The sequence below is a fragment of the Macrobrachium rosenbergii genome, chromosome 7 (assembly GCF_040412425.1).
Source record: "Macrobrachium rosenbergii isolate ZJJX-2024 chromosome 7, ASM4041242v1, whole genome shotgun sequence".
Classification (NCBI taxonomy): domain Eukaryota; kingdom Metazoa; phylum Arthropoda; class Malacostraca; order Decapoda; family Palaemonidae; genus Macrobrachium; species Macrobrachium rosenbergii.
This window is the reverse complement of record NC_089747.1, coordinates 35,638,339-35,665,042: the sequence shown is the minus strand read 5'-3', so window position 1 is coordinate 35,665,042 and position 26,704 is coordinate 35,638,339. Positions and strand designations below refer to the sequence as shown.

At 41.6% G+C, this 26,704-nt stretch overlaps 1 protein-coding gene across 1 annotated transcript in view; it reads left to right on the top strand.

Moving 5' to 3' along the window:
• LOC136840299 (uncharacterized) overlaps window positions 1-26,704 on the top strand; it is a 114,244-nt gene that overhangs the window by 1,449 nt on the left and 86,091 nt on the right. The window contains exons 2-3 of the mRNA XM_067106991.1: window positions 12,829-13,088; window positions 14,157-14,313. Of these exons, the coding sequence (XP_066963092.1) occupies window positions 12,829-13,088; window positions 14,157-14,313 (417 nt within the window). The remainder of the gene's footprint in view (window positions 1-12,828; window positions 13,089-14,156; window positions 14,314-26,704) is intronic.

Genomic DNA, 26,704 nt, shown 5'->3' with positions numbered 1-26,704 from the left:
AATATGTGACCTGTGCAACTCCTGTCTTTCTAAAATCAGCTTGCTCATCTCTAAGCTTTTCAGTTTCTGCCTCCAGCTCCATACTGAATATTTTCATCACAATCGACACTCGTTAAACATTTAGTCAAGGTATCTTTCTTTGCTGACTTCCGGTTCCTAACTATCAGGTTGTTTCCTCATCCCATATTTTGCATAACAGTCTACTTAACATGCGATGTGTCATTCCATTTTCAGTTAAAATCATCTCTGCAGGTATTCTGTCTTAACCCATTCCTCCTTGTAACACACATTTTCCTTTTTCTTCTCACCAAAGGATAATTCATCAATAATTCTGTGAGCTACCCTAACACTAGTGCTATCCCTGAATACCTGTCAGAAATTCTCCCTGATCTTGTTTGCGCTTAGCTTAAATACACTTTCTAGGCTTGAGTACTTTGCATGTTCTACTTTATGCTCTTTCATCTCCCTGAAATCTTTTCGCAATTAACTTTTAGTTTTGTGTATTCTCATTGCATCCCGGGGCTTTTCTTGATATCCCAATACTTCTTTTCAAGCAGACTGAATTCCTGATTTAATCCAGTCCTCACTCGTTGTCAGTTCTTCTTCAGATATGGTTTCTAGAACTGCAAATGTATGTCACTGTTCGATTACAAAAGCCTCCCAGTAGTCATCTTCAAGATGCCTTACAGTATTAAACTTGAATACCATGCCAACATTTTTGTTGGGTGCTTTTATTTTCAGCTTTAGTGTGGCATTGACAAATTGCTGATCACTACCAATATCTGCTATTCTGTAATTCCTAACATTCTTCATCATACTCTTTCTTAATTAATTAATAGCTATGTGACCTATTTGGTTTTTGTAACTGCCATCTGAAGATTTCCCAGTATATTTATGGATGTCATTGTGTCCAAAATGAGCACCTCCAGTTACAAATTCTTTGCTGCACAAAAACTAATATTTTGCTCTCAAAATCTGTTTGCACTCTCTCAAGGTTCTCCTATCGCATCACATTCTCCTTACCTTCATGGCACCTATTAACTTTTGCTCTCGTATCACATTCAACAATTCTCATATCTCTGATTTTTCATCTAAAACTTACTGATACAATATAGAAATCATCTAGATATTTTTTTTTATAGCTCAGTGCGGGTATAACTCACATACTGCACTGTTTTGATTTAAATCTCGCAAGCAGTATTCTACTGCTCACTGCTCTTCAGTTTGTCCGTGTGTTTTTGGCATATTGTGTTAAGGTCAAGAGTACTCTTTTTCTATGAATTTCATCTATCTTCCTATATATATATATATATATATATATATATATATATATATATATATATATATATATATATATATATATATATATATATATATATATAAGCATTAAGCTACAAACGTCCTTTAATATCCAATTTGCTCTACCTCGGAAATAATATATTTTCATATATGTTACCGAAGGGAATTTTTGAGTTGATAATAAATGCGCCCGTCCCGTGGTCGAACCAGCGAAGGACAGGAACTCAGGACTACAGGGACGCATTAACCCAATCGGCCACAAGAGAGGTATAAGTGGATATCGGCCCCCATATACAAATCACCCGTCGAACTCAGGTGTTTGTGTTTGGAGACGATATCCACCCACCTCTGCCATGTTGACCGTGTAATGCGTTTGTCACATGCAGCCATATTATGAAGTTTTTATCATACCACCGTGATTCTTATACAAGCATTAAGCTACAAACGTCCTTTAATATCCAATTCGCTCTACCTCGGAAATAATATATTTTCATATATGTTACCGAAGGGGAATTTTTTAGTTGATAATAAGTACGCCGTCCAGTGAAGTTGAACCAGCGAAGGACAGGAACTCAGGACTACAGGGACGCATTAACCCAATCGGCCACAAGAGAGGTATAAGTGGATATCAGCTCCCATATACAAATAATCCGTCGAACTCAGGTGTTTGTGTTTGGAGACGATATCCACCCACCTCTGCCATGTTGACCGTGTAATGCGTTTGTCACACGCAGCCATATTATGAAGTTTTTATCACACCACTGTGATTCATATACAAGCATTAAGCTATAAACGTCCTTTAATATCCAATTCGCTCTACCTCGGAAATAATATATTTTCATATATGTTACCGAAGGGGAATTTTTTAGTTGATAATAAGTACGCCGTCCCATGGGGTCGAACCAGTGAAGGACAGGAACTCAGGACTACAGGGACGCATTAACCCAATCGGCCACATGAGAGGTATAAGTGGATATCGGCTCCCATATACAAATCACCCGTCGAACTCAGGTGTTTGTGTTTGGAGACGATATCCACCCACCTCTGCCATGTTGACCGTGTAATGCGTTTGTCACATGCAGCCATATTATGAAGTTTTTATCACACCACCGTGTTTCATATACAAGCATTAAGCTACAAACGTCCTTTAATATCCAATTCGCTCTACCTCGGAAATAATATATTTTCATATATGTTACTGAAGGGGAATTTTTTAGTTGATAATAAGTACGCCGTCACGTGGGGTTGAACCAGCAAAGGACAGGAACTCAGGACTACAGGGACGCATTAACCCAATCGGCCACAAGAGAGGTATAAGTGGATATCGGCTCCCATATACAAATCACCCGTCGAACTCAGGTGTTTGTGTTTGGAGACGATATCCACCCACCTCTGCCATGTTGACCGTGTAATGCGTTTGTCACACTCAGCCATATTATGAAGTTTTTATCACACCACCCTGATTCATATACAAGCATTAAGCTACAAACGTCCTTGTAATGAACTTAAGTTCACAAATATTTAATAATGAAGAAGTGGCAAGAGCAGGCTCTTTTTCATTTTATTGATCAGTGCCACGAAGGATTATTTAAAGCCAAGGGGCAAGATCACCAACAGAGCAAACCGAAGAAAAACACTCAAAGAGGATAACAAAGAATGCTAAACAATCTTAATTATTTATTAAGAAAATTTAATCATAGCTTAATTAAACCCCACAAAGAGAGCTGAATAAGGGTGTATAAAAAAAACCTTCACCTAAACTAGACTCTTTCAGACGATAGAACGAGAGGCAGTAATTAGGAGGAGGAAGGAAAACAACCTATTCCTATGAAAGCCCTGAAAACTTTAGTTGGAGAAAATGAAATGGGGAAGAACCTTAATCCTAAATTTTACAAAATGAACCTGGATATTACACACATAATAAGTCACTAAAAAAAAAAACTGACGATGTTAATATCAATTAACCCAAGCCCAGGGTGATAGCACGTTGAATTTATAGATGTGGCAGCACCACACACATGGCTGTCCAAAAACAGCCTTGGAGTCACAAGGAGTCTGCCTTTCTCAGAACCTCAAATAGAGCTCTAATTCTCTTTAGATGAGTCTCCCAATTGTTGCCATAAATTATTAAGTCATCAATATATACTACACATCCTTCTAAATCACAAGTAATAAGATTCATGAGTCTTTGAAAGGTGGCGGCTGCATTTTTCATACTGAATGGCATAACCTTGCATTCATACAGCCAGTCACCCGTCACGAACGCAGAAATTTTCCTCGCCCTGGGTGAAAAACCAACCTGCCAGTAACCATTCAACAAATCAAATTTGCTGATATATTTAGCAGACCCAATATGGTCGATACAATCTTCCACCCGAGGCAAAGGGAAGGAGTCTGTCTTCATAACTGCATTAACTTTGCAATAATCAAAGCATAGTCTACAGTATGCTAACCACACTCCTTATTTACTAAGACTACCAGAGAGCTCCTTGGGCTATGACTGGGCTCTATGAGATCGTGGTCCAGCATATACTTCACTTTGTCTTTAACGATGTCCCTTTTGGAGGGGTTCAACCTATATGGACCCTGTTTAATAGGTTGTGCCCCCCTACATCAACATCATGTTCTAAAATATTAGTTGGTCCTGGCGCATGCTGAAATAAATCTTTATAATCATTAATTAACTTAGTTTAGGACGTTATTTTTTTCTTATCCAGATGCTGAAATTTAACATCAAGGTTATCAAGAATACTCGAATTCTTGGACAGACCATCAGGTCCCACAGATGATTTAATGTCTACCATAGGATCTACTTCTACCTCTACCAGTGGCACTAGTTCTGTGTCTACCTCTACTTCTCTACTGACAAAAGGCTTTAACATATTGACATGGCAAATTTGGGTTTTTCGACGTCTTTCAGGGGTCTCAAGAAGGTAATTAACGTCATTCAGTTTCTTAAGTACCTTCCACGGACCTGAGAAAATCGAGCCTTGAGTGGATTGCCAGGCATGGGAGGCAGTACCAAGACTGTCTCCTGGATCAAAATGTCTCATTTGGGTGCCAACATCGTAATTTGTTTTCATAATAGCTTGAGCCTTTGTTAAATTTTCCCGGGCAAAGGTCCAAACTCTACACAATCTCTCCTGTAAATTAGATACATAATAATCTAAAATATTCCTAATAAGATATTGACCTGCACGTAAGGAGTCACTAAAAGGTAATTATTTGTTTAAGAATATATGTATGTCTCAACTGTTTTGTAATTATCAAAATTTGTTTCGGCACTTTCTGCTCTATACCAGAAAGGGTGCCTTCATGTAATTGTGGTGAATCATTCCATACGGACTGCCCAGTGATAGGATTCAACCTTTTCTTACCATCCTACTTAGCCACATAGAAGCAGAGATATCACAGAATCTTCCCATTTTCTTTTCACCAAAGAACACTCGTTTACTTGGCTCTTTCAAAGTTGATTAGTTTGACTGAAAATGTTACAAATATTATCAAATATGTACCCCCTACAAATATTCCCTAAGTTATAATCAATTTCTTGATTTTACATCCTATCCTCTGGAATGTAGTACGACATTCAGGAATGACCACAGTTCCATACCTTGTCAAATACCTAGTAACAAGGTGTAAATATCTTGTGCCTGTTATATTATTCCTTACATTCGGGCCTGATGATAGTGTTATGTTAGTGAGCAATGATACATTGCAAAATAATGAAGAGCAAAATATATCTCAAGTGGACCCTATAAATCAGCAGGACTGTGGTAAACCTACTCACAGCTCCTAGTGAAAAGAATATCAACCTTGGCACTGATTTATATTTACTGAACAATAATTATTTTTAAAAAATATGATGGTTTCCATAAAGAAAAAACCATTGTTGTTGTTATTATTATTATTATTATTATTATTATTATTATTATTATTATTATTATTATTATTATTATTATTATCCTTTAGTTCAATCAGTTTTGTTTTTATTAAATATATTAAAATTCCTTAAGAATTTTATAAGTGGATGAACTACTCATGTTGACGCTTTTGACAAAATATCCTTTAAGGAATGTTTCCAATACTTGACATATCTTGTTTATTAAAACTCTGATGGTCACTAAAGATGCTTGACTGCACTTAGGGTCTGGGTTACTTGGATTTTCATCAAACACCCGTGGGTCGGAGGAATGTGACTTATTCGAAGATGGGAAAGCATTATTTCAGTATAGCGTTTTTGGGGAGAATGAAGAACATCAAATTCCAATAGATGGTTTGTCATTGTCAGGTTCATTACTCCACGGTGTCTATCACTTATTAATAACAATGGTTTTTAGATATAATAAAATCACTGGAAGGAACAGCTGATAAAGCAGGTTTGCCTGCTTGATCAACATTCTCGTTGCTTCTATTGTGTACAATAAACTCCAGTATTTCTACTGGTTTCATAAATTTGCGAAATGGAAACTTAATTCGATAAACACAGGGATTTTTAGGACAATAATTCTGAAGGGCTTCTACATCCCTTACAGGGTCACTGAAAATTACAAATTTCTGTGGTGGCATGTTTTTAATAATCTTAGCTACTAACCATACTACAGACAATTCTGGTGTGAAAACACGCCTTGTTGGGCAAAGAAAACGAAACTGCAGCAATCCTACACCAGAAGATGGTTCTGATTAGTAATGTGGACCTTCCCGTCTTGTATAAGTTCTTTTGTATGTTGTTTATGAAGTTCAGATGTAAAAGTACAACCTTTGCATAGATAGTAGCAATGGGTACAGACACGTACTTTATGCATAACAAAGGAAGAAGAAATTCTAGCGCTGGAGAAGTGTTATATTTACATTTATAGGATCGAAAACTCTGTTAGCTCTGCAAAGACGTTTGTTAGATTGTAGAAACCCAGGATCCATCTTCATTAATTCATTACTGGAATATAACAGCTTATTCTTAGAGGCAAAAGTCTTTCACACTAAGCCGAAATTTAATTTGCTGTTTTTTGCTGGCTCAATTTTTTTTATGTAAGCAAGTCAAAATTAATGTACAAATTCATTCCGTTTAAATTCTACCTTCATCAATATAAATAATAAGACAGACAGGGAGATAACAGTTGAAGAGCAACAATAAAACAAAATGTCACCGATAAGGTAGAAAGAATATTTACCACTGGCTAGTCAGACTCCAGAGAGCTACACCAAGTCTCCTACTTAGTGCAGCAGATTGCTGTAAAAATCGTTCAGATAGTGAAACAAGCATGAAATTTGGCACAAACATTCCTAAGACTACGCTCTCTTAGAAAGGGCGCTGGCCACCTGAAAATCCAAGATGGCGGCTATTTTTCAAAATGGCCGCCATCTATGTTGAGATTCACTGGTTTGGGAGCATCTATTGGATGGAATATGCCAGTTTTTTTTTTTTTTTTTAACCTCGACTTTTAGGTTATAAAAATGTTCCATACCACACATTTTATTGAAAACCCTTACTAAATGAATTGTAACCAAGATGGCGTAAAAATGGTTGCCATAAAAGTTTTTTTTTTCCATCCACAGCGCTAGCAGACATAGAGACCAACTGTTTTATTTAATGGTATATTCATGTGATCAGACAGTTTAACTAATATGCTATTTTCAACTGAATAGTAATGGTATGGTCACATACAACATTGTGTCTAAGACTGTAACCATAAAAGAAAAGAAGAGAAATACGGACTAAACGCAACCAATCTATGTATAGGTCTCTCAACCTACACCTTTGAAAATTCGAGGATAAGAAGGTAGGCATAGCATGACACGTTGGATGCTCAAGCTAGATTATCTACTGAAGAGAGGGCAATATTTATCTAGACTTCACATTTGCAAGTGCACAGAGCTGTGCAGGGAAGACCCAGCTTGTAGCACTTGCACCTTTCCCGACAGCCTGCTTTGCATCCACATTTGGTAAGCTGTTGGCAACTCTTGGCTAAGGGCGAGTTGGTTGTCCAGAGGACTTGCCATGCTTCACCAGACTTTGCCATCCCCACTCAGCAGGGTTCTCTGGCTGTGGCTGACACTGGGTGGCCTGCCCCCCACACACAACCAGCCTGGCACGCAGCACGCTTGGTGTGTTGGAGGAGAGCCCCTGGTTGGTGGAATGGCCTCATATGCCCTTTGTTTTCTGGCAAACATATCAAGTCTAGCCTCATCCACAGTGCCAGCAGTGCTGGATCTTTCATACATAAGTATGACAAACCTCTCCAGGACCTTTCAGGTCACTCTCTTCCACTCTGAGAGGGTAGTGACTCAGTTTGGAGAACACAGTGGAGGCCTCTGGAAAGATGTTCCATGTCTGCCAGGGCGGTCTTCTTGCCCTTGCTCGAAGGCTGACACTGTATCACAGCCTGTGAACGCATGGAAGAAGAGCATGCCATTCACCTTCTCCTGGCCCAGAGAATTGCACAGGTCATGCACAGCAATCCAGCGCAGGCTCTGGCCTTGGCCAAATGCCACCCATAGCTTCTCTAGCCCTAGATTGTGGAGAGTGGAGAAAGCACTGACTGCAACGACAAGAACATCTGTGTCATTTGCTTTAACCGTGATGGTCTTGGCTCCATGTTCTGTGGCATATTTGGCATGGAGAAAGATGCGGGTGTCAGCTTCCTCATGAGAGCACTTTTCCAGTCCCTGAAGACTAGCCTCATGAGTGCTGAGGACAGCAGACCCTTTCGTGGCAATGACAACATTTGTGGCAGACATCTGGGCAACTTTGTCTGCCAGGAACTGGAACAACTCTGTCTTGTTGGCATCGTGTCTTAGGAAATTGCGCCAGTTGGATGGAATTGTGTTCTTGTCTGTCACCTTGCGCCTTCCTCCTTGACCACGTTGGAGCCTGGTCTCAGCTTTGAGGCTGGATGTATTGTATACATCAAATACAAGATGTGATGATGTGTACTTGCTGCTATAGGATTGTATCACAGGCAAGAAGTCGCAAAGTGCATAGCCCTCAAAGGTCTTTCCTTTCTTTGGTGGCAAGGCATGGACCAAAGCTGATCCATCTACAATGAGGACATCAGTCTTTGGTTCTTTGTCTTATTAGTGTAACATGACTCTCCAGGACCGAGGTCAGCTGAGACTTCTGACATGTGTACAGCCTACCACCCTCACTAAGGGAAGCTGGGAATGTTTGATTCTCGTGCTGGAAGAATTCCTGCAGATCACATTCACGGCTCTGACAGGATATAAATAGCTTTGAGAAAAGCTGGCAATCCTCCTTCAGAAGTTTCTGCTTTGACTGTTCTACAGGAGCAGCTTCTTGCCTGAAGAAGTCAGTTCTGTTCTTCTTTATCGGCTCATAGAAGGAGACTGCATTGTTTGCCAAAGAGTCTGAAAAACTGAAATTTAGTGCGGCCTCTGTCAAGGTGTGTCTGTAGAAGTTCTGCTGAGCTGGGGTGGGCAATGTCTTTGTTGTCAATGGAATACAGATCCTGGCTCTCTTCCTGAAAAGGACTTCCCAAGTGTTGCAAAGCCAATGACAGCTTGCTGACTCTCTCCAAGAATGTCTTCTGCGCATGAGGTGTTTGTTCATGGTGTGTTGTCTGCTCATTAGACTCTTACTTTGAACCTCTGTTTCGTATGCAGACACCAAGCGGATGATCTCTGGGCCAGCCACCATCCATCTTCTGAGTGCTGACGGATCTTCAGTCAGCCCAATGGCTCCGCCATCAGCCTTATAAAGGCATTGGTCTGCTCATGAGCTTGGTCAAGAGCCATTGCTGAGAACTGGCGACTGGTCTTGTGCACAACAAAGTTGCCAGCCTTGAACTCCTTGTGCAACTCTGGGTGTGAACTCTCTAGGGTAAGCATGTCCCTGAGGTGAATAGGCAGCCAACGAGCATAGTTTGTATTATTGTTGGAAAAGTAGGAGGGTATCAGCTCATGCAATGCCTGGCAGTAGAGGACAAAATTGGCCTCACGGAAGGACCTGATCAGTAGGAATATCACAAGTTCCATAGACAACACCATGTGCCAGAAGTGGAACTGTGGACTCTCTGCTGTCTTCGAAGGTCACACCACTCCTCAAACTCTAATGCCTGCTCATTGTTGTTTGCTTTCTCAGCACAGTAGTCAGTGTATGCTGTCCTCAGGAGTTTGTACAAACTAGAGGCTGTAACCTGGTGCATCTGCCGTGTCCTGGTTACACTTGCAGCTGACAGGAAGGATTCTGCAGTTCCAGATGAAGCAACTCCTGCCTCCACCAGAGCTCCTGTCCAACCACTGCCATGAAGAAGAGTACCAAGAGATGTCATTGCTGCCATCTCAATGTGCAGACCACCAAACATTACCAGATACTTGTCTTCGCCATACTGATCAGGCCACTGCCACTGCACCTGCTTTGCTAGGCATAGATTGGCTGATCAGCTGTGATTATGGGTATCTGGCCAGGGTTCAGAAAATCAGTGACATCCTGCACTTTCTGCATCACGTGTTTGATCGTAGCAACAGAATGAGCCTGATCACGCAGGAGAGAAGCAATGAAGTTATGGTTACTTCAAATTCTGGGCTTCTCTTCATTGAAGCGTGATGAGCTGACCACGTCAGATTCACTGCATCATCTATTTCCTGGGTGACTATGACCTTGTCTAGCCACTGATACTCCAGTGCAAGCTGTGGCCCCAAGATATCTGTGGGTGGCTTTGGTATTGCAGTGTTTGGTGGCACAGGGTTCTTTGTTTGAAAGGAAGCTGGTGAGATGTTTGTGAATGTGTCCGGCAATTCAGGCACCGACCTCACTTTCTCAGGTGCAAACTTTAGTTGCTGTCTTTCCTGTCCAGTGTTCTCCTTGGTGGGGTGCTGAAATATGGAGATGCTAGTTCCATGGAAGGAGGTAGTGGCAGTAGTTGCAGATGGGTTGTGGTCGATGTTGTCCATCACTGCAGTGGTGAACAACCCTTTTCGCAGTACTGGGGGACAGACCACACCCTCCTCCACATATTTGCTAACTGTGGCATCTCCTAACTGTGCAGAGACCTCCAGTACTCTGTCATAAGAGATACTGAGGCCATACTGATGTAGCATTTCAACCAGGTTTCTCTTCCTGGTTTTGGCATAGACTGAGAGTCCCATGTAGACTGGGAATGGTGTTTCTCTGTCTTTGGAGTGTCTATGAGTTGTTGCTCCCTCTTTGTATGGGAGTAGCAGTTGAACTGCATGAGCTGTGCAATGGCCTGGTCTGACTTTGATGATGCTCCAAATCGTAACTGTGACTTGATGTCAGCCCCATGCTCAACCATCCCTACAAACTGGAGCAGGAGAGGAGGCACAGAATTTCGTACACAAGCCTCAGAAAATGTGCCATCAAACCGTGACTGATGATCAAGTATAGACTTTCTGAGAATATTTGCTGCTTTAGCAATGATAACTGCCTCTGAAAGATCAGATGATTGAGCAAGTGCTTTTCCCACATCCTTTTGAAATGCAAGTAATACATCTCTGCCAGATTTATGAGCCTCAAGTTCTGGAATTTCTGCCAGAAGTTTGTCTTTGAGTCTCGTGGAATTTACACTTGGTGACTCTACACCTAATTGTTCCAGACGTTGTTGGTAGAGGTGGCAAATATCTGCCAGCCGAAATGTGACTGGATCATCTGAACAAAGGTTGTTTTCAACAATGTATGTCATCAGTTCTGACAGAACTAGTGGATACACATCTGATTCTGACTCAGTGCTACCTTGGTCTTTCTCAGGCTCCTCAGGTAGGACCTTTTTCTGTTGTAGAGGGCACAAAGACAGGCATGGTGATACTTAAACTCCTGTGCAATGACATCCCCACCAGTCAACTTAGCAAGGAGCTTGCCATCACTAAGTATCTCTGCACATTCACGCAATTTCAAGTCAAGGCCCTTAGTACTAGCCTGTCTGAGATCAGATGCAGGTGCCACTTTCTCACAGAAAATGCAAACTTCATTGTCATGACTGGTTCGGCGCAGTTTTGCACGACTAGTCTCAGTGTTGCTGGTCTGGTCATTGGATTGTCGCTTTCTTGCACGGTCCAGTTTAGTGTTGTTAAACAACAAGCGACAGTTCACATGGTATTTTTGCTGCATTTTTCCTGAGAGTGGCCTCTATGCCATCACCTTCATCCAGCCTTGCTGGATCCATTATCAGTGGCATTTCATTAATTTCACTGAACATGGGAATGTTCCTTGCCAGCATTGTGTACCCATCATGGTCTAGGACATGATGACTTGGAGGTGATGTCAAGTGCTCACCTCTTTTGTCCTTCTGACAAAGACAACACAAACTCCAGTTTTGTTTTCTACTGCTCAATATTGGATTGGCATCACATTCTGCCATGATTTCACTTTTGATTAAGGCCGAGGGTTATCCTTTTACCACCTTAAACAAAGCACACATTCCTGTATGGGATTCAACTAGGTTCGGTCTCCCACCTAGCCCGATCATTCATCCAGTGCCATTTAAGTCCCGTGTGATCTGTACACCATCCGGGTAAGTACATGAACCATCATGTACAGCCCCATACCCTTGGCTCGGCTCTGCGCTGGCACATCCTGTCTATTCAGGTGCGGCTATCTAACTATAGCTGGTCTGGGGCTGTTAGAAAGCATTTGGGACACTAAACTAAACTATACTACAACTACTAGTCTAAGACTACAGGATTAGTAAAGCTGGATTAGCTGGCACTGAACCCCATGCTGAGTTACACAGCAGTGATGTCACCAGTGTGCCCTGGTTGTGTGCAGACATACACTCTTTTACATTTATTAATTTTCCTTCAAAATTGATGAGTTATTCGAAAAGAGATGGCCTCATTAGGATCTAAAACCACAGAAACCAAGATCCATGCTTAAAACGATAATTGTTGAACGGGCATTATTTCTCATTATAATTATTGTTTCTACCTTTTCTTGGCAGCCATATAGCCCCCATATTTAAAGGTAAACTGTACTGGGAAGCTACAGAAACATAATATTCACAAGAAATAGTATGGAAGAGCTTTACCATATTGCTAGAAGCAAATACATGCCATTCTAGTGAAAAATTAGCCAAAATCTGTCGATACTGGCCGCCATCTTGAATTTGGCCGCCATATTAAATTTTTGCGTGGCCAGCGCCCTTTTCTGATAGAGGGAACTTTAAAGAGCACTTGTGCAAAATTTCATGCTTGTTTCACTATCTGAACGATTCTTATGAAATATGCAATTATCTGCTGCACTAACTGGCTTTCACTGCTTGTCACAACTGAGGCAAGTGCTGTGCTGGCCTAAGGTAGCATAATCTAAACCACACAATTGGCCATTAAACATGATTTAACGAGAGAGAAACATGGTTCCCCAACCTGATCATGTGTACATTTTAATTAAACATAACACGTATATGGAATGGAAAAATGTGTCAATAATGCTTTTTCGAATTCATGAATATCAGTTAAACATCATTTTTATAAAAGAACAAAAGTCCATAAACAAGATTATTGAGCATTTTTCAGCCACTGAAAGAATAATAAGTAAGATTATTCCTTTACTTTCAGATGAATTTCAGTGGACTGCAACTTCAAAAGAGCCGGCTCTAATCCCAATGGCATTTGAAGAGGGACACCAAACAATTGGTTTCTATTCGAATTACAAGTTTCATCCCGTCATCAGCCTGACGAACTTCAAGGAATCTGCAACCCTTGGCTGGAATGGGTCGTCGATTGTAGAAAAGTGGAGCCCGTTACCGGAAGCTACCGAGCACAGAGTATCCATTTTTTGCCAACGAACTGCCTACGAAATTCTTTGTACTTTGGAGGTTTGATGATAAAGGCTATGCCTTAGTGAACATTTTATTACTAGAGATAGGAATAAAACCAATATTCCTTCTTGAATAAGTCTTGAAAGCTAAATTTTTATACTTTTTTTACCGCTTAAAAAATAATATCTTTCTCCTTGAATATGCCAACGGTGCTGTTATGACTGGATTTTGTCCTCCGGGAAGGTCAAAATATATTAGCTTATATTGATCACAAAAAATACTAAATGCCTCGGTTCATTTGTATCCTATTGTACTTTATTTTATCTCTCTCATGAATCAGGGTATGACAATGAAACTACTTCTAAAAGATTTTGTTAATTTGAGAAAAAGGCTTAAAGGAAAATGTTAAGAGTCAGAGGGAAGGATAGGATTACAAAAGATACCATAAGGCAAATTACGGAAGCTCCGTACATGACCTTCGCATAAGCCCTAGAAGAATAATATGTGATAGAGCAAGCTAGGTTCCTGTGGGCACCGGAAGAGTTGGAAGTCCAGACTTACTTGGATGAGAAGAGAGGCTAGAGGCGAGTGGAGATTTGAGGAAAACAAAGCACAAGAAAAATGTAAGTGGCAGAATTTCACAGAAGCCTTCTCAGTCACATGGCGTTGCAGGAAATGATGATGATTATTATCTCACTGCCTCATGTACACTACAACGGAACCAATGTCCACATTTAAGTCAGTCAGGGGACTAGTTTCATTACATCTCATTAAATTTCAGTGTCTTTGTAATTTTAGGTATAGCGCTACTGTTTAAAAAAATGGCATTAAGAAAAAATGTAAAACACAAATTCATGACAAATAAGGCACTAGGAAGAGATGAGCTAAAACTAATAAATTTTATCTTAATGTTACGAATTTTGATGCAAATTGATGCTAAATATTGCACAGGTGAATATAAACCTTGAGTGATAGGATCCGAAAACTCGTCATGCATACCCTTGCACAGAAATGTCACAAAAAATAATCCTCCCACTCTTTCAATGAGCCTATTTTTTACTTCATGCTCCAAGAATCTTACTTTACCATTTTGTCGTCATGTTTCCTATCCTCTCTCTGGTTCAGGAGGAGCAGAGTAAAATGAGACTGAAGAACTTCTACCCGCCTTCCATGCCCGACACCCTTCAAGTTTTAGCTGGGACAGAAGGAACCATTCAGGTCGTACTCCACCTGCCTCCTCCCCCTACTTTCCAAGTGACGTCAACGTCGCCATTTCTCACTGGTAACTGTGACCTCATTTCCTTTCAGCATTATTGTATTTAAGATCTAACTGTAGGATCGTAAGAGATTCCATATAATCGATGGTCAGCAAGTAGCAGAATGACCCGAAATTTTGTCTTGAGCTTCCAAATTAGTGTCAAATGTTTTCTTCTATTGTTTCTGAACCAAACAATCTGTACAAGGAAAGTCTTTCATAATTATTATGATACTTATAATGGACAATTTGAAATTATTTATTATAAGTACACATTAATGCACGTGCACACTCATTATATATATATATATATATATATATATATATATATATATATATATATATATATATATATATATATATATATATATATATATATATATATATATATGCAGTATGCACACACACACACACACACACACACACACACACACATATATATATATATATATATATATATATATATATATATATATATATATATATATATATATATATATATATATATATATATATATATATATATATGTAAAGGCCAATTCTGAGCCTATACTTGATTTAAGTCTCTGTTTTATGAACAGAGGTTTGATCTCGCTAATCCTGAGATATTATGTGATAGCATGTAGCGTGAGCCGACATCATCAGTTATACCTTTCTCTAACTAAAATCTAAGGACTACTGGAATGAGATACTAACAAAAACTAAAACCCTTCATTGACAAAAACAACGAAAAATAACTTCTTAAAATTACGAAGAATGAAATCCAATGATTCAACACTACTATCAAAATTTCTTCTAAGGAAATAAGGTTCCAAAATCGTAAACACCCAATTACCTAAGGGAATACAGAAAATAACTCATCTGTCAAAACATAAACAGGTCAATTAATGAAATCAGGTCATCTCAAAAATGTCATACCACTCCCTTCCTTGTAGGAGGGAGAGAGGGAAAAAGGAAAAGGAACGGAATGGAATATATGTGAAAGAACAAACGTCACATTAAAAACCAGAAAATGTAAAAATTGCAGAAACACATTTTTTTCACTCACAGGGTTAAAGTGTGTGTTCATAGTTCTGAAAAACAAAGTCTAAAAACGTATATGAATTCTACTCACTCCACAAGTCCTCTGGGACAGCCTTCATGTGAAAAATCAATCACATTGTCAGTCACACAGAAAACAGATCGCAATGTCCGATTATTCAACGGTTCCTCCCATTTTATTCTTTATGCCAAGCACGAAAGAACGTACTTTTCCGTGACATCATTCGAGGTCAAAGTTCGGCAAGACACGCCTCTGTACTTCAAGGCGTCACGAAGTACACGTACACACACATACATTATCGAAATGCTTTCTTCAAAACCGGATTTTGTAACCGGTTCACTGATAGAACGCTTTTGGGTGAAAACGCATTTGCCAGCCCGTGTCCTGTCACCAAGGAGCTCTTCGACCCTTTGTGGTTGTGGTATGCGAATGTTTCAGCATTTTTTCTTATATGCATATATATATATATATATATATATATATATATATATATATATATATATATATATATATATAATATGACTTTTTTTATTCACCGTGATTTATATACACGATCGTGAAGCTAAATATCGCTTAATATCAAATCAAATCGGAATCTTCGATGGGAATTATCACCGAGGGGAATTTATAAGTGATAAATGGACGGCACTGCCGAGACTCGGCAGTGCCCGTCCATTTATCACTTATAAATTCCCCTTCGGTGATAATTTCATCGGGGATATTCCTGAGGTAGTGTGGATTTGATATTAAGCGATATTTGTAGCATCATGATCATATATATATATATGTATGTATAACTGAATCACGAAAATATGGAACGTGATGAATATATAAATAAAGATAAAATCCACGAAGGATTACCCCTCTTTTTATATTGGCCAATCTAGCAAAGATTTAGATGTACATATTAAGCAACATAAGTATTCAGTCAAAACTGGGCAAGCATCCAATGCTATATTCATTCATTTAAGTGAAAACTCTCACAGGATAAATTGGACTGAAAATTCAGTGATTGCCAGATCGTAAGATTTCTCTTCAAGAAATCTATTGGAGTCCGCTATTATCCAGCTTACTTCCAGTTGTAATTTTAATCTTAGCCCTGGCATGTATTATTTGGACCCCTGAATTAGAAAAATGTTCAAGAATGACCTAAAAGATAAAATCACTGACTTAATTACAAGGTAGCTATTTGATATATATTTTCTATATATCCGTATGTTTAATATAATATAATTTTTTTTTTATTTGTAAAAATTTTCATCTTCCAAAAAGTTTTATTGTTTACAAAAAAGAGAATTATTGTGTTGTACTAAAAAAAAAAAAAAATTTCTAGGTGGTCAGTCACGAACCTGTATAATCTTTTAATTGTCCTGTCCCTGCTCCTGGGCGTTTGATCCTAATCCTTTGTAAAAACCTTTTAAATATTTAATCCTGTTTTGGCAGTTCTACTAATTCTTCAGTTGTGTTGGATTCCAGGTACATATGTTTCCTTTATAATCCCCATCTGTCATTTATATAAGCTTTCTTTGTAAACATACTTTTATATTTCTTCAGGCCTCAGCACTCCAGTGTTTCTGTTTCTTCGTGGATTTTATCTATATATATATATATATATATATATATATATATATATATATATATATATATATATATATATATATATATATATATATATTCTTACAAACATTACGCTATTCAACTCTCTTCTTTCTTTATATATATATATATATATATATATATATATATATATATATATATATATATATATATATATATATATATATATATATTCTTACAAACATTACGCTATTCGACCTCTCTTCTTTGATTTGGTAGAAATATAATCAAAACCAAAAGAAAAGAAAAAGAAACAAAGACAAGACAGCACCAAGGAAAAGCTTCCTCTGTGAATGCAGGGAGGAAAGCTGGAAGCTTGTTGTTTTTGTGTTCAAAAAACCAACTTATAAGTCTAGCTTAGGGACCTATCCAACAGGGATGGTTTTACCAGGGCCATCTTTAGTTAGGGTATCCCTTAACCTCATTTTTCTCTGAACTGTGTATCGGTGAGGTTTTTTCATTTTTCAGGCTGCCTGCAAGCTACAAAAGGGTGGTTATTTACAGCAAGCAATCCCCCCTACGCATATTCAACCCAGGTCAGAGAGAGCCCAGCGGTCACAAGAGAGAGTGCAGTGGCCATGAGGAGAGTGCAAGCGTTAGTGCTCCCTCTCACTTTCTTTTGTCTTTTCTAACTTAGTGGAACAGACGATAATCGCGTCTAAAGACCCTGGGCATCAGATTTAAGTGCATGCAAGTAATCTGCGAAATGTAAGTCTGAGGATGACAATTATTCGCTGTTCTTCTGTTATCTCTTCCACTGTATTCCTGGTTTAATTTCTCTCTTCTCAGTCACTGACTAAAGAATCCTGGTGAAACCATATCCCCTTTATGAAGTTGATTATACGAAGTACAATTAGTGTTGTCTAGTGAAATTGCATAAAGTATCCTCCATGGTGTTAACATAATATTCTTGATTTGAGATACACCCCTTGCAGTAATTAATTATTAGTGAGAGGATGTCTAAGTAACAGTCCAGCACACCTTGGAACCTGGTCATATCTTTGTTTAGAGGAGGAATAGCTGTAAAGTACTAGGGGAACTTCTTCTAAGATTGTTACTAGAGCGATCAGCTGTTGCATTATAATTTAAAGTGGGGGAAATCTCATTGTGTCCGAAGGGGGATGAACTGGGGAGCTGTTATTGGCTCATGTAGATTTCTTCACGTTAATGGATTTTATTTGTTGGACTAAGTGGTTGATCAATGGGGTCATTTAATTAATTTGTTCCGGAGTAAAGCAAAATATTCAGTAACCTAGTTCCAACTGGTGACCAAATCTAATTAAGTTAATCATCTGTCTTTTGGGGTAGCTTCCAGCGTTAATTGATGGGATTACGTGGGTCTTATGTAAAGCAAGGCTGTATAAATCAGAATAATTAATAATTAAACTTATTCTCCGGATGACCCACGTAACAGTGGTCGACCTTGCCACAAGCTCTAATTAATTCACAGTGATAAAGAACTTGGAATCAAATTAACTACAAATTAAATTTAAAGATGAAAAGTCGGATCATATTAATTTCATGCTAATTTCTTCCAAACAAGGATACAGGCCAAGGTAAGCAGTAGTAAGAATATCTTTTTTATAAAAAAAATCAGCTTACGTAGGGAAGTGTGCATTAATTGAGAGCAGGTATATATAATTTACAATTTATAAAATTTAAGGTAACTATTACAGTGTTCGCACAGTGCCAGCCCAGCTAGCCGTGTAAGTTGCCAAGTCGAGAATTAATATTAATACATGATATTAATCTTTGAATTAGTTAGCTATTGCATGACAGTACTAGGAGGACATGTGCCTAGGATGGACACATTTACGCAAGTCCATAGGATTTCTTGCAAACAGCAAAAGTTCATCACTACAGAGAAGACCCCCGACTGAGCATCATATCGAGTTTCCTTGTCATTAATATTGCAAAGCAAAGGTAATTTCATAAATTGTATTTTCAATTAACAAAAATTCAGACCAGTAAGGACATCATGGGTCCATTCGTTTGTGTCCTGAACAACCCTGTAGTAAGCATGGCGGATGCTTGTAGCATTTAATTCAGTGCAAGAAAAAAAAAAATCATAGTAACTTCGTTTTCCATCTTCATAGCATAAAATAACTTGAATTGTTGGTATATTTGTGAGAGGTGCTAAAAAGAGAGCAGGTGGACATTTACTGCTAGTTTATTGAGAGAGCAGGCTGCTTATAAAGTGGCATGTGGACATCAGTACAAAGACATACATGGAATACAGGTGACCCGAGGTCAATTGTTCTCAGTGTGAAACAGGACAGGTAAATACAAATAACATGTCAAAAATAAATTACAAGAATGGACACAATAATGCTCTGACACATGTACAACATAAAAGGGCACAAATGGATAGGTAACAGATACACATTTACATAAATAAAACATGGCTAATTAGCCTGACGTAAGTTCATGGGAAAGGCACTGTAGAAAATGGGAAGTTCACTAGAGAAAACCCATTGAGCGGGGACTTTACAATACTCCCCCCCATCAAAGACGTCAGTAACGTCTGATTAAAGTAAGTATCTGCTGGGGCGCTGGAGAGTGCCGCGGTGCCGTGATGTCAGCTGAGGGTTGCGGTGTGGGTGGAAGCGGCTGGCTGTGGCGCTGCCTGGGTCTGGGGCCTTCCGGGGGCGGCCACGCGACTTTCTTGTGGGAGGGGTGGGCTGCAGGGGTGACAACAGCTGCGGGGGCGTTGACAGGTGTCGTCGTCCTCTTTCAACAGTGCGGGCTTGAGGCGGTCTATTGACACCCAGTGGATGGCCAGCCAGAATGCTTTATTGTTTTTTTCTCCAGCATGCGGAAGGGCCCCCTGTAGGGCCTGGTTAAGGGCGGGTGGACGGCATTGTTCCTGACAAAAACATGGGTGGTGGAGGACAGGCCGGGAGGCGTGAAAGGCGTCGTCCTGTCGGTATATGTCTGCTGGCAGGGGCCGAACTTTCCGACCATGTCATGGAGCCTCTGGACTGTCAGGTTGTGGTAATCCCCAGTGATGAGCTTGCCCAGGACTACGAGAGACTCCCCGTAGACTTTTTCTGCTGCGGATGGGTTGCTGTTGGCTCTGGGGGCGGTCCTCAGCGTAAGGAGGACCCAGGGCAGCTGGTGCTTCCAATCTTTGGCGGTGCAGCGGGCCATGAGGGACGCCTTCAGGGATCTGTGGAATCTTTCCACCAATCCATTGGCCGAGGGGTTGTAGGTGGTGGTGCTGTGGTGAGTGGTCCCCAGCAGGCATGCCAGGGCGGACCACAGCTCGGACAGGAAGGCAGGACCCCTGTCTGTTGTTATGTGGTCCGGGACACCAAACCGGCTGATCCAGCTGGAGAGGAGGGCCTCGGCGCATGCACTGGCGGTGGCTTCTTGCATGAGTGTCGCTTCGGGCCACCTGGTGGAGCGTTCAACAACTGTCAGGAGATACCTGGCCCCATCTGATGGGGGGAAGGGGGCCTACTACGTCAACATGGACATGTCTGAAGCGCCTCCCTGGTTGGGGAAACTCGCCCACCCCTGACTCAGTGTGTTGCCCTACTTTGCTGGTCTGGCACCGGATGACCCGAGGTCAATTGTTCTCAAAGTGAAACAGGACAGGTAAATACAAATAACATGTCAAAAATAAATTACAAGAATGGACACAATACCACTCTGACACATGTACAACATGAAAGGGCACAAATGGATAAGTAACAGATACACATTTACATAAATAAAACATGGCTAATTAGCCTGACCTAAGTTCATGGGAAAGGCACCGTAGAAAACAGGAGGTTCACTAGAGAAATCCCGTTGAGCGGGGATTTTTCATATTAAGTTAAAACTTGTATTCCCACATTAGCTTCATTCGTTTTGTAAGAGGAATTCGAGTGTTTTGTGCTTTAATTGTGAAATAAACACAGAGAAGTCGGGAGGTTGTGTATTCCTCCGCCAGTCGGCTTCCCGCATTTTGTTTTGAATCAACCACTATGTGATAATGGGACCCATCCAACATTTTAGGGAATGGGTTGCCTGCGTGTCAGTAGCCCCATCTTAAAACCCTTGTTGCTATTGTGTAATTGTTTATCTGTGTGGCGCCACAAGTCACCATCCCGTCAGCCTCATATGTTACTTAGCGAACTACTTTGCTGCGCATAGCATTCGGACTCGCAAATCTTAGAGAAAAAAATAGACTTCAACAGTATAGGGAAATAGGTATAGGCTTCAGTACAACAGATAAAAGCAAGTAATAATTTAGTCAGGGAATAACTTATTTAGGAAATATAACAAAAGAAAAAGTTCCTACACAAAATACACTGATGCAGGGAATTATATAAAACGGAAAAGAACTTTATAATTTAACCATTCTTGTCAGTATAAAAAGTACGACTCAGTGACAACCGGGCAAGTTAAGATTGCTAAGACAATTCATTGCTAAAATACCCCAAGAAGACATATTTCAAAATAAGAAACCTGCTAGTGTGCATTTACAATAATTTTACTGATTTACTCAGGCAGTACGAACTTCGCTGGCTGAATACTACATTTCTCTCTCTCTCTCTCTCTCTCTCTCTCTTCCTTATCCATTCAAGTAAGCATTCAACATAACTCCGAAGTGTGTGTACACCGTCTTCACTGAAAGAACGGGCCGACTTAGGAATAAATTATTAAAATAAACCAGATGAAAAGAAACACCTCTGTCCCACAGATACATGAGGACAAGTTAAGATTAATCACAGTTACCGAAAACTGTCGGTCACGAGTGGGGAGTTTTATCCAGACCTAAGCGTAAAAAAGTAGCCTTCCTCCTTCCCTACGGAAAGGAAGTAGCACAGCAAGTACGAGGAACTAGTCACTCACGAGGGCCCAAAAGGCAACCAAAAGGCTGATCTTCCTTTTCCACAGTGCCACTAATCTGAGGCACTGTCACAAACTGAATAGCTTACCTATCTCTTTCTACTTACTTTCCCTTTTTCTTCCTACTTAGTAGTTATACTCTGCTTGGGCAGAGTGCATTTTCCTCTTAATTACAATCAGCTGGACTCAGGTCGAGTTTTGATTCCTAGGAACACACTGGCACCGTAGTGCCACCAAAGGAAAAAAAGAAAAAAGGGAACACAGAAGAAAAAAGGGTCCTTTTGTGACCACATAGGCTACACATGTATATAGAGATACAGAGTGCCATCAGTGTGACCTTTGCATGGCACACTCAGCCACAGTGCCACCTTATTGAAAAGGTGCCACACCATTGAAGTGTCACCCAAATCTGAGGGACACTTCTTCACTGCCCAAGTATGTCCAGTCAACCCAGATAGACGCCCTTACTTACCAGGACCATGGCGACAGACAATCACAGAGCCTTTATGGATCTTGGGAAGGAGGCAGGTCTCGCGGGATCAGACCTCACCAAGTGGGCCAAGGAACAGCTGGATGACTTGGCCAAGCAAGAGAAGGAAGAAAGACTGGAATGGTGGAATTATGAAGCTGAACAGAAGAGGTATGAAGAAGAACAGAGGCAGCTGGAAGATGCAAGAGAAGAATGGAGAAGGCAGCATGAATCAGCCCTCAAGGAAAGCAAGCAAGCTCTCAAGGCAAGCGAGCACGCTCTCAAGGAGAGTGAGCTAGCTCTCAAAGAAAAGGAGCTCGAGCTGGAGAAGGCTCAAAAGGAAAATGCTGAATCTATAGCTATCCAACAAGCCTCCAACCCCGCACCTGCTGCAACAAATGCTCCTATCTTAAGCATTAATTCCCTAGTCCCCAAGTGGACTGAGGAAGAGCCAGAAGCATGGTTGGAGGAAACAGAGGCGCTCTTTGACAACTACAACACCACTGAGACAGTGAGGGCCTTAGTGCTTGCCAAGCACATGGAAGGAAAAGCAAAGGTAGCCCTTCACTCACTGGAGAAGAGTCAGAGAGGCGACATGGTCGAAGTGCGTAGAGTCATAATGAAGGCCTACGAAATAACCCTGGAGAAATGGAGACAGCGGTACTGAGGTCTTGCCAAGGAAGTCGACTGGTCCTGGATCGAATGGGCCTGTCACAAGACCTAGTCTGGTTCCCGCTGGTTCAACTTCTTGTCGTGCACTACATTGGAGGACCTTTTCAATTGGACCATGCTGGAGGATCTTTACCAATGTGTGTCTGGGCCCCTTGCCATGTATCTCAATGATAAGCAGCCCACCACCCTTGTGAAAGCAGAAGTTGGGGCACACTGAACCTGAGTGCTGCTGCAATCTAGGCACTAGTAAGCAGCCTCCTACTAACAACCAGAACTCCTCTCCCGATACGTCCACTCAACCCTCTCCAGCAACAGTCACCACAGGTCACCGAGCCCCGACAAAGGGCCCGTGCCGATCCTGTGGTGCTGCCGGCCACTATAGTGCTGGACATCCGGCCTGTCCAAATCATGTCCCATCCACCAAGTTCATCAACCTAATTAGCACCTCATTCTCCACAACTGGGCCACAGAAGATACTTAACCCCAAGAGGCTGGACACCCAGTTCATCTCAGTAGCACCCCTTAATGGCTCTCACCTGCCCGTGGCCCTTCCGATCACGGTAGACACCGCAGCAGACATAAGCCTGATTTCCAGGACCCAAGTGCCACGGTTGACGAGCAAACCCGGTGGGAGATGAAATGGATAGAGAGCCACACCACAACCATTCCCACAGTCAAGTGCCAGGTCACGACACCTTGGGCCATGTTACCCCACCGCCTTGGCGTGGTGAGTGGAATTTGGCCTAGAGTGGATTTCCTGTTGGGTCAGGACCTCCTCTGGGGAAGCCCTTCCCCAACGCCACCTTGCAACCAAGCTGCCTCCTCCACGGAGGCCCAGACTGTAGGAGCACCCTATCCAGGCACCTCCGGACCCCTCATCAGGCATGCCTGACCCTCCATTGCTGCCAGTACCACTTGCAAGCACTGAGCAGTGCCACGCTCTGTCTGTTTCAGACGTTGAGCCCCCATTCAACGAGGACCCTGTGCCAGATCCAGATCATGAGGCGGATCCTCCTCTGGGAGATCCAGGATCCCTCACGGCACTAATCATAGCAACCTGTGATCCTCCGGCACCCGACACTTCTTCCTCACCAAATCTGTCCCCAGAGGATGAACCCCTGGTGGATCAACCTTCTCTGGGAGACCATGAACTGGCCTCCCCGGATGCAGAGGTCGAGACCGCTCTTGCTCCAGTTGTCGCAGCAGCCGGAGTCGGGAGCCCTCCTGTAGCCTCTGAGGTTACCCCGGACCTCACGCCCGCTAGCCTTTCTGGGCTTTCCCCAGAGCCGGTGCCCTCATCACCTCCTAGGACTGACATAGGCCTTAGAGGAACCTGAAGAAGAAGAAGGGGAGGAAGAAAGCCAAGTAGTTGCCAGAGCCATGAGCTCATCCTGGCACTTGTACCCCCTCAACACAGTGCCTTTCCATCTTAAAGTGATCCTGGCTCCTGCCCAGAGGAGATAGCCAGTGTGATCTCTATCATACTAACAGCCTAAACCAGACGGAGTACATTGTAGCAGTAACCTTGTTACTTACACCTTACAACGAGCCGCAGTAACCACGTAAGTATATTGTAATTGCAGAACCAGCCATCCTAACTATTGTGAAGACAGCCATGGAGCTCATGACACACATGGCATAATACCTCAGCTGAGGCAAGCATTTATCATATGAGGCAAACCTCATGTACAGAACGCAGGTTACCTTTCTGTTTACTGTGATTACAAATTATAAGGTAAGACACAGAGGTAGCACGTAATAACCGTAAGCACCTTTAGGTAGTGTTAGGAGTCTGTAGAAGTAAGTGATTACAGGCTCATATCCCTTTCTAGAGTCAGGTAGCTCCTTAGCTAGTTGGATTGCAAGGGACAAATCTGTTCAGGGGAATAGTGCAGCAGATTGCTGTAAAAATCGTTCAGATAGTGAAACAAGCATGAAATTTGGCACAAACATTCCTAAGACTATGCTCTCTTAGAAAAGGGCGCTGGCCACCTGAAAATCCAAGATGGCGGCTATTTTTTCAAAATGGCCGCCATCTATGTTGAGATTCACTGGTTTGGGAGCATCTATTGGATGGAATATGCCAGTTTTTTTTTAAACCTCGACTTTTAGGTTATAAAAATGTTCCATACCACACATTTTATTGAAAACCCTTACTAAATGAATTGTAACCAAGATGGCGTACAAAATGGTTGCCATAAAAGTTTTTTCTATCCACAGCGCTAGCAGAACATAGAGACCAACTGTTTTTATTTAATGGTATATTCATGTGATCAGACAGTTTAACTAATATGCTATTTTCAACTGAAATAGTAATGGTATGGTCACATACAACATTGTGTCTAAGACTGTAACCATAAAATGAAAAGAAGAAATACGGACTAAAGCAGCAATCTATGTATAGGTCTCTCAACCTACACCTTTGAAAAATTCGAGGATAAGAAGGTAGGCATAGCATGACACGTTGGATGCTCAAGCTAGATTATCTACTGAAGAGAGGGCAATATTTATCTAGACTTCACATTTGCAAGTGCACAGAGCTGTGCAGGGAAGACCCAGCTTGTAGCACTTGCACCTTTCCCGACAGCCTGCTTTGCATCCACATTTGGTAAGCTGTTGGCAACTCTTGGCTAAGGGCGAGTTGGTTGTCAGAGGACTTGCCATGCTTCACCAGACTTTGCCATCCCCACTCAGCAGGGTTCTCTGGCTGTGGCTGACACTGGGTGGCCTGCCCCACACACAACCAGCCTGGTACGCAGCACGCTTGGTGTGTTGGAGGAGAGCTCCCTGGTTGGTGGAATGGCCTCATATGCCCTTTGTTTTCTGGCAAACATATCAAGTCTAGCCTCATCCACAGTGCCAGCAGTGCTGGATCTTTCATACATAAGTATGACAAACCTCTCCAGGACCTTCAGGTCACTCTCTTCCACTCTGAGAGGGTAGTGACTCAGTTTGGAGAACACAGTGGAGGCCTCTGGAAAGATGTTCCATGTCTGCCAGGCGGTCTTCTTGCCCTTGCTCCGGAAGGCTGACACTGTATCACAGCCTGTGAACGCATGGAAGAAGAGCATGCCATTCACCTTCTCCTGGCCCAGAGAGTTGCACAGGTCATGCACAGCAATCCAGCGCAGGCTCTGGCCTTGGCCAAATGCCACCCATAGCTTCTCTAGCCCTAGATAGTGGAGAGTGGAGAAAGCACTGACTGCAACGACAAGAACATCTGTGTCATTTGCTTTAACCGTGATGGTCTTGGCTCCATGTTCTGTGGCATATTTGGCATGGAGAAAGATGCGGGTGTCAGCTTCCTCATGAGCACTTTTCCAGTCCCTGAAGACTAGCCTCATGAGTGCTGAGGACAGCAGACCCTTTCGTGGCAATGACAACATTTGTGGCAGACATCTGGGCAACTTTGTCTGCCAGGAACTGGAACAACTCTGTCTTGTTGGCATCGTGTCTTAGGAAATTGCGCCAGTTGGATGGAATTGTGTTCTTGTCTGTCACCTTGCGCCTTCCTCCTTGACCACGTTGGAGCCTGGTCTCAGCTTTGAGGCTGGATGTATTGTATACATCAAATACAAGATGTGATGATGTGTACTTGCTGCTATAGGATTGTATCACAGGCAAGAAGTCGCAAAGTGCATAGCCCTCAAAGGTCTTTCCTTTCTTTGGTGGCAAGGCATGGACCAAAGCTGATCCATCTACAATGAGGACATCAGTCTTTGGTTCTTTGCCTTCTAGTGTAACATGACTCTCCAGGACCGAGGTCAGCTGAGACTTCT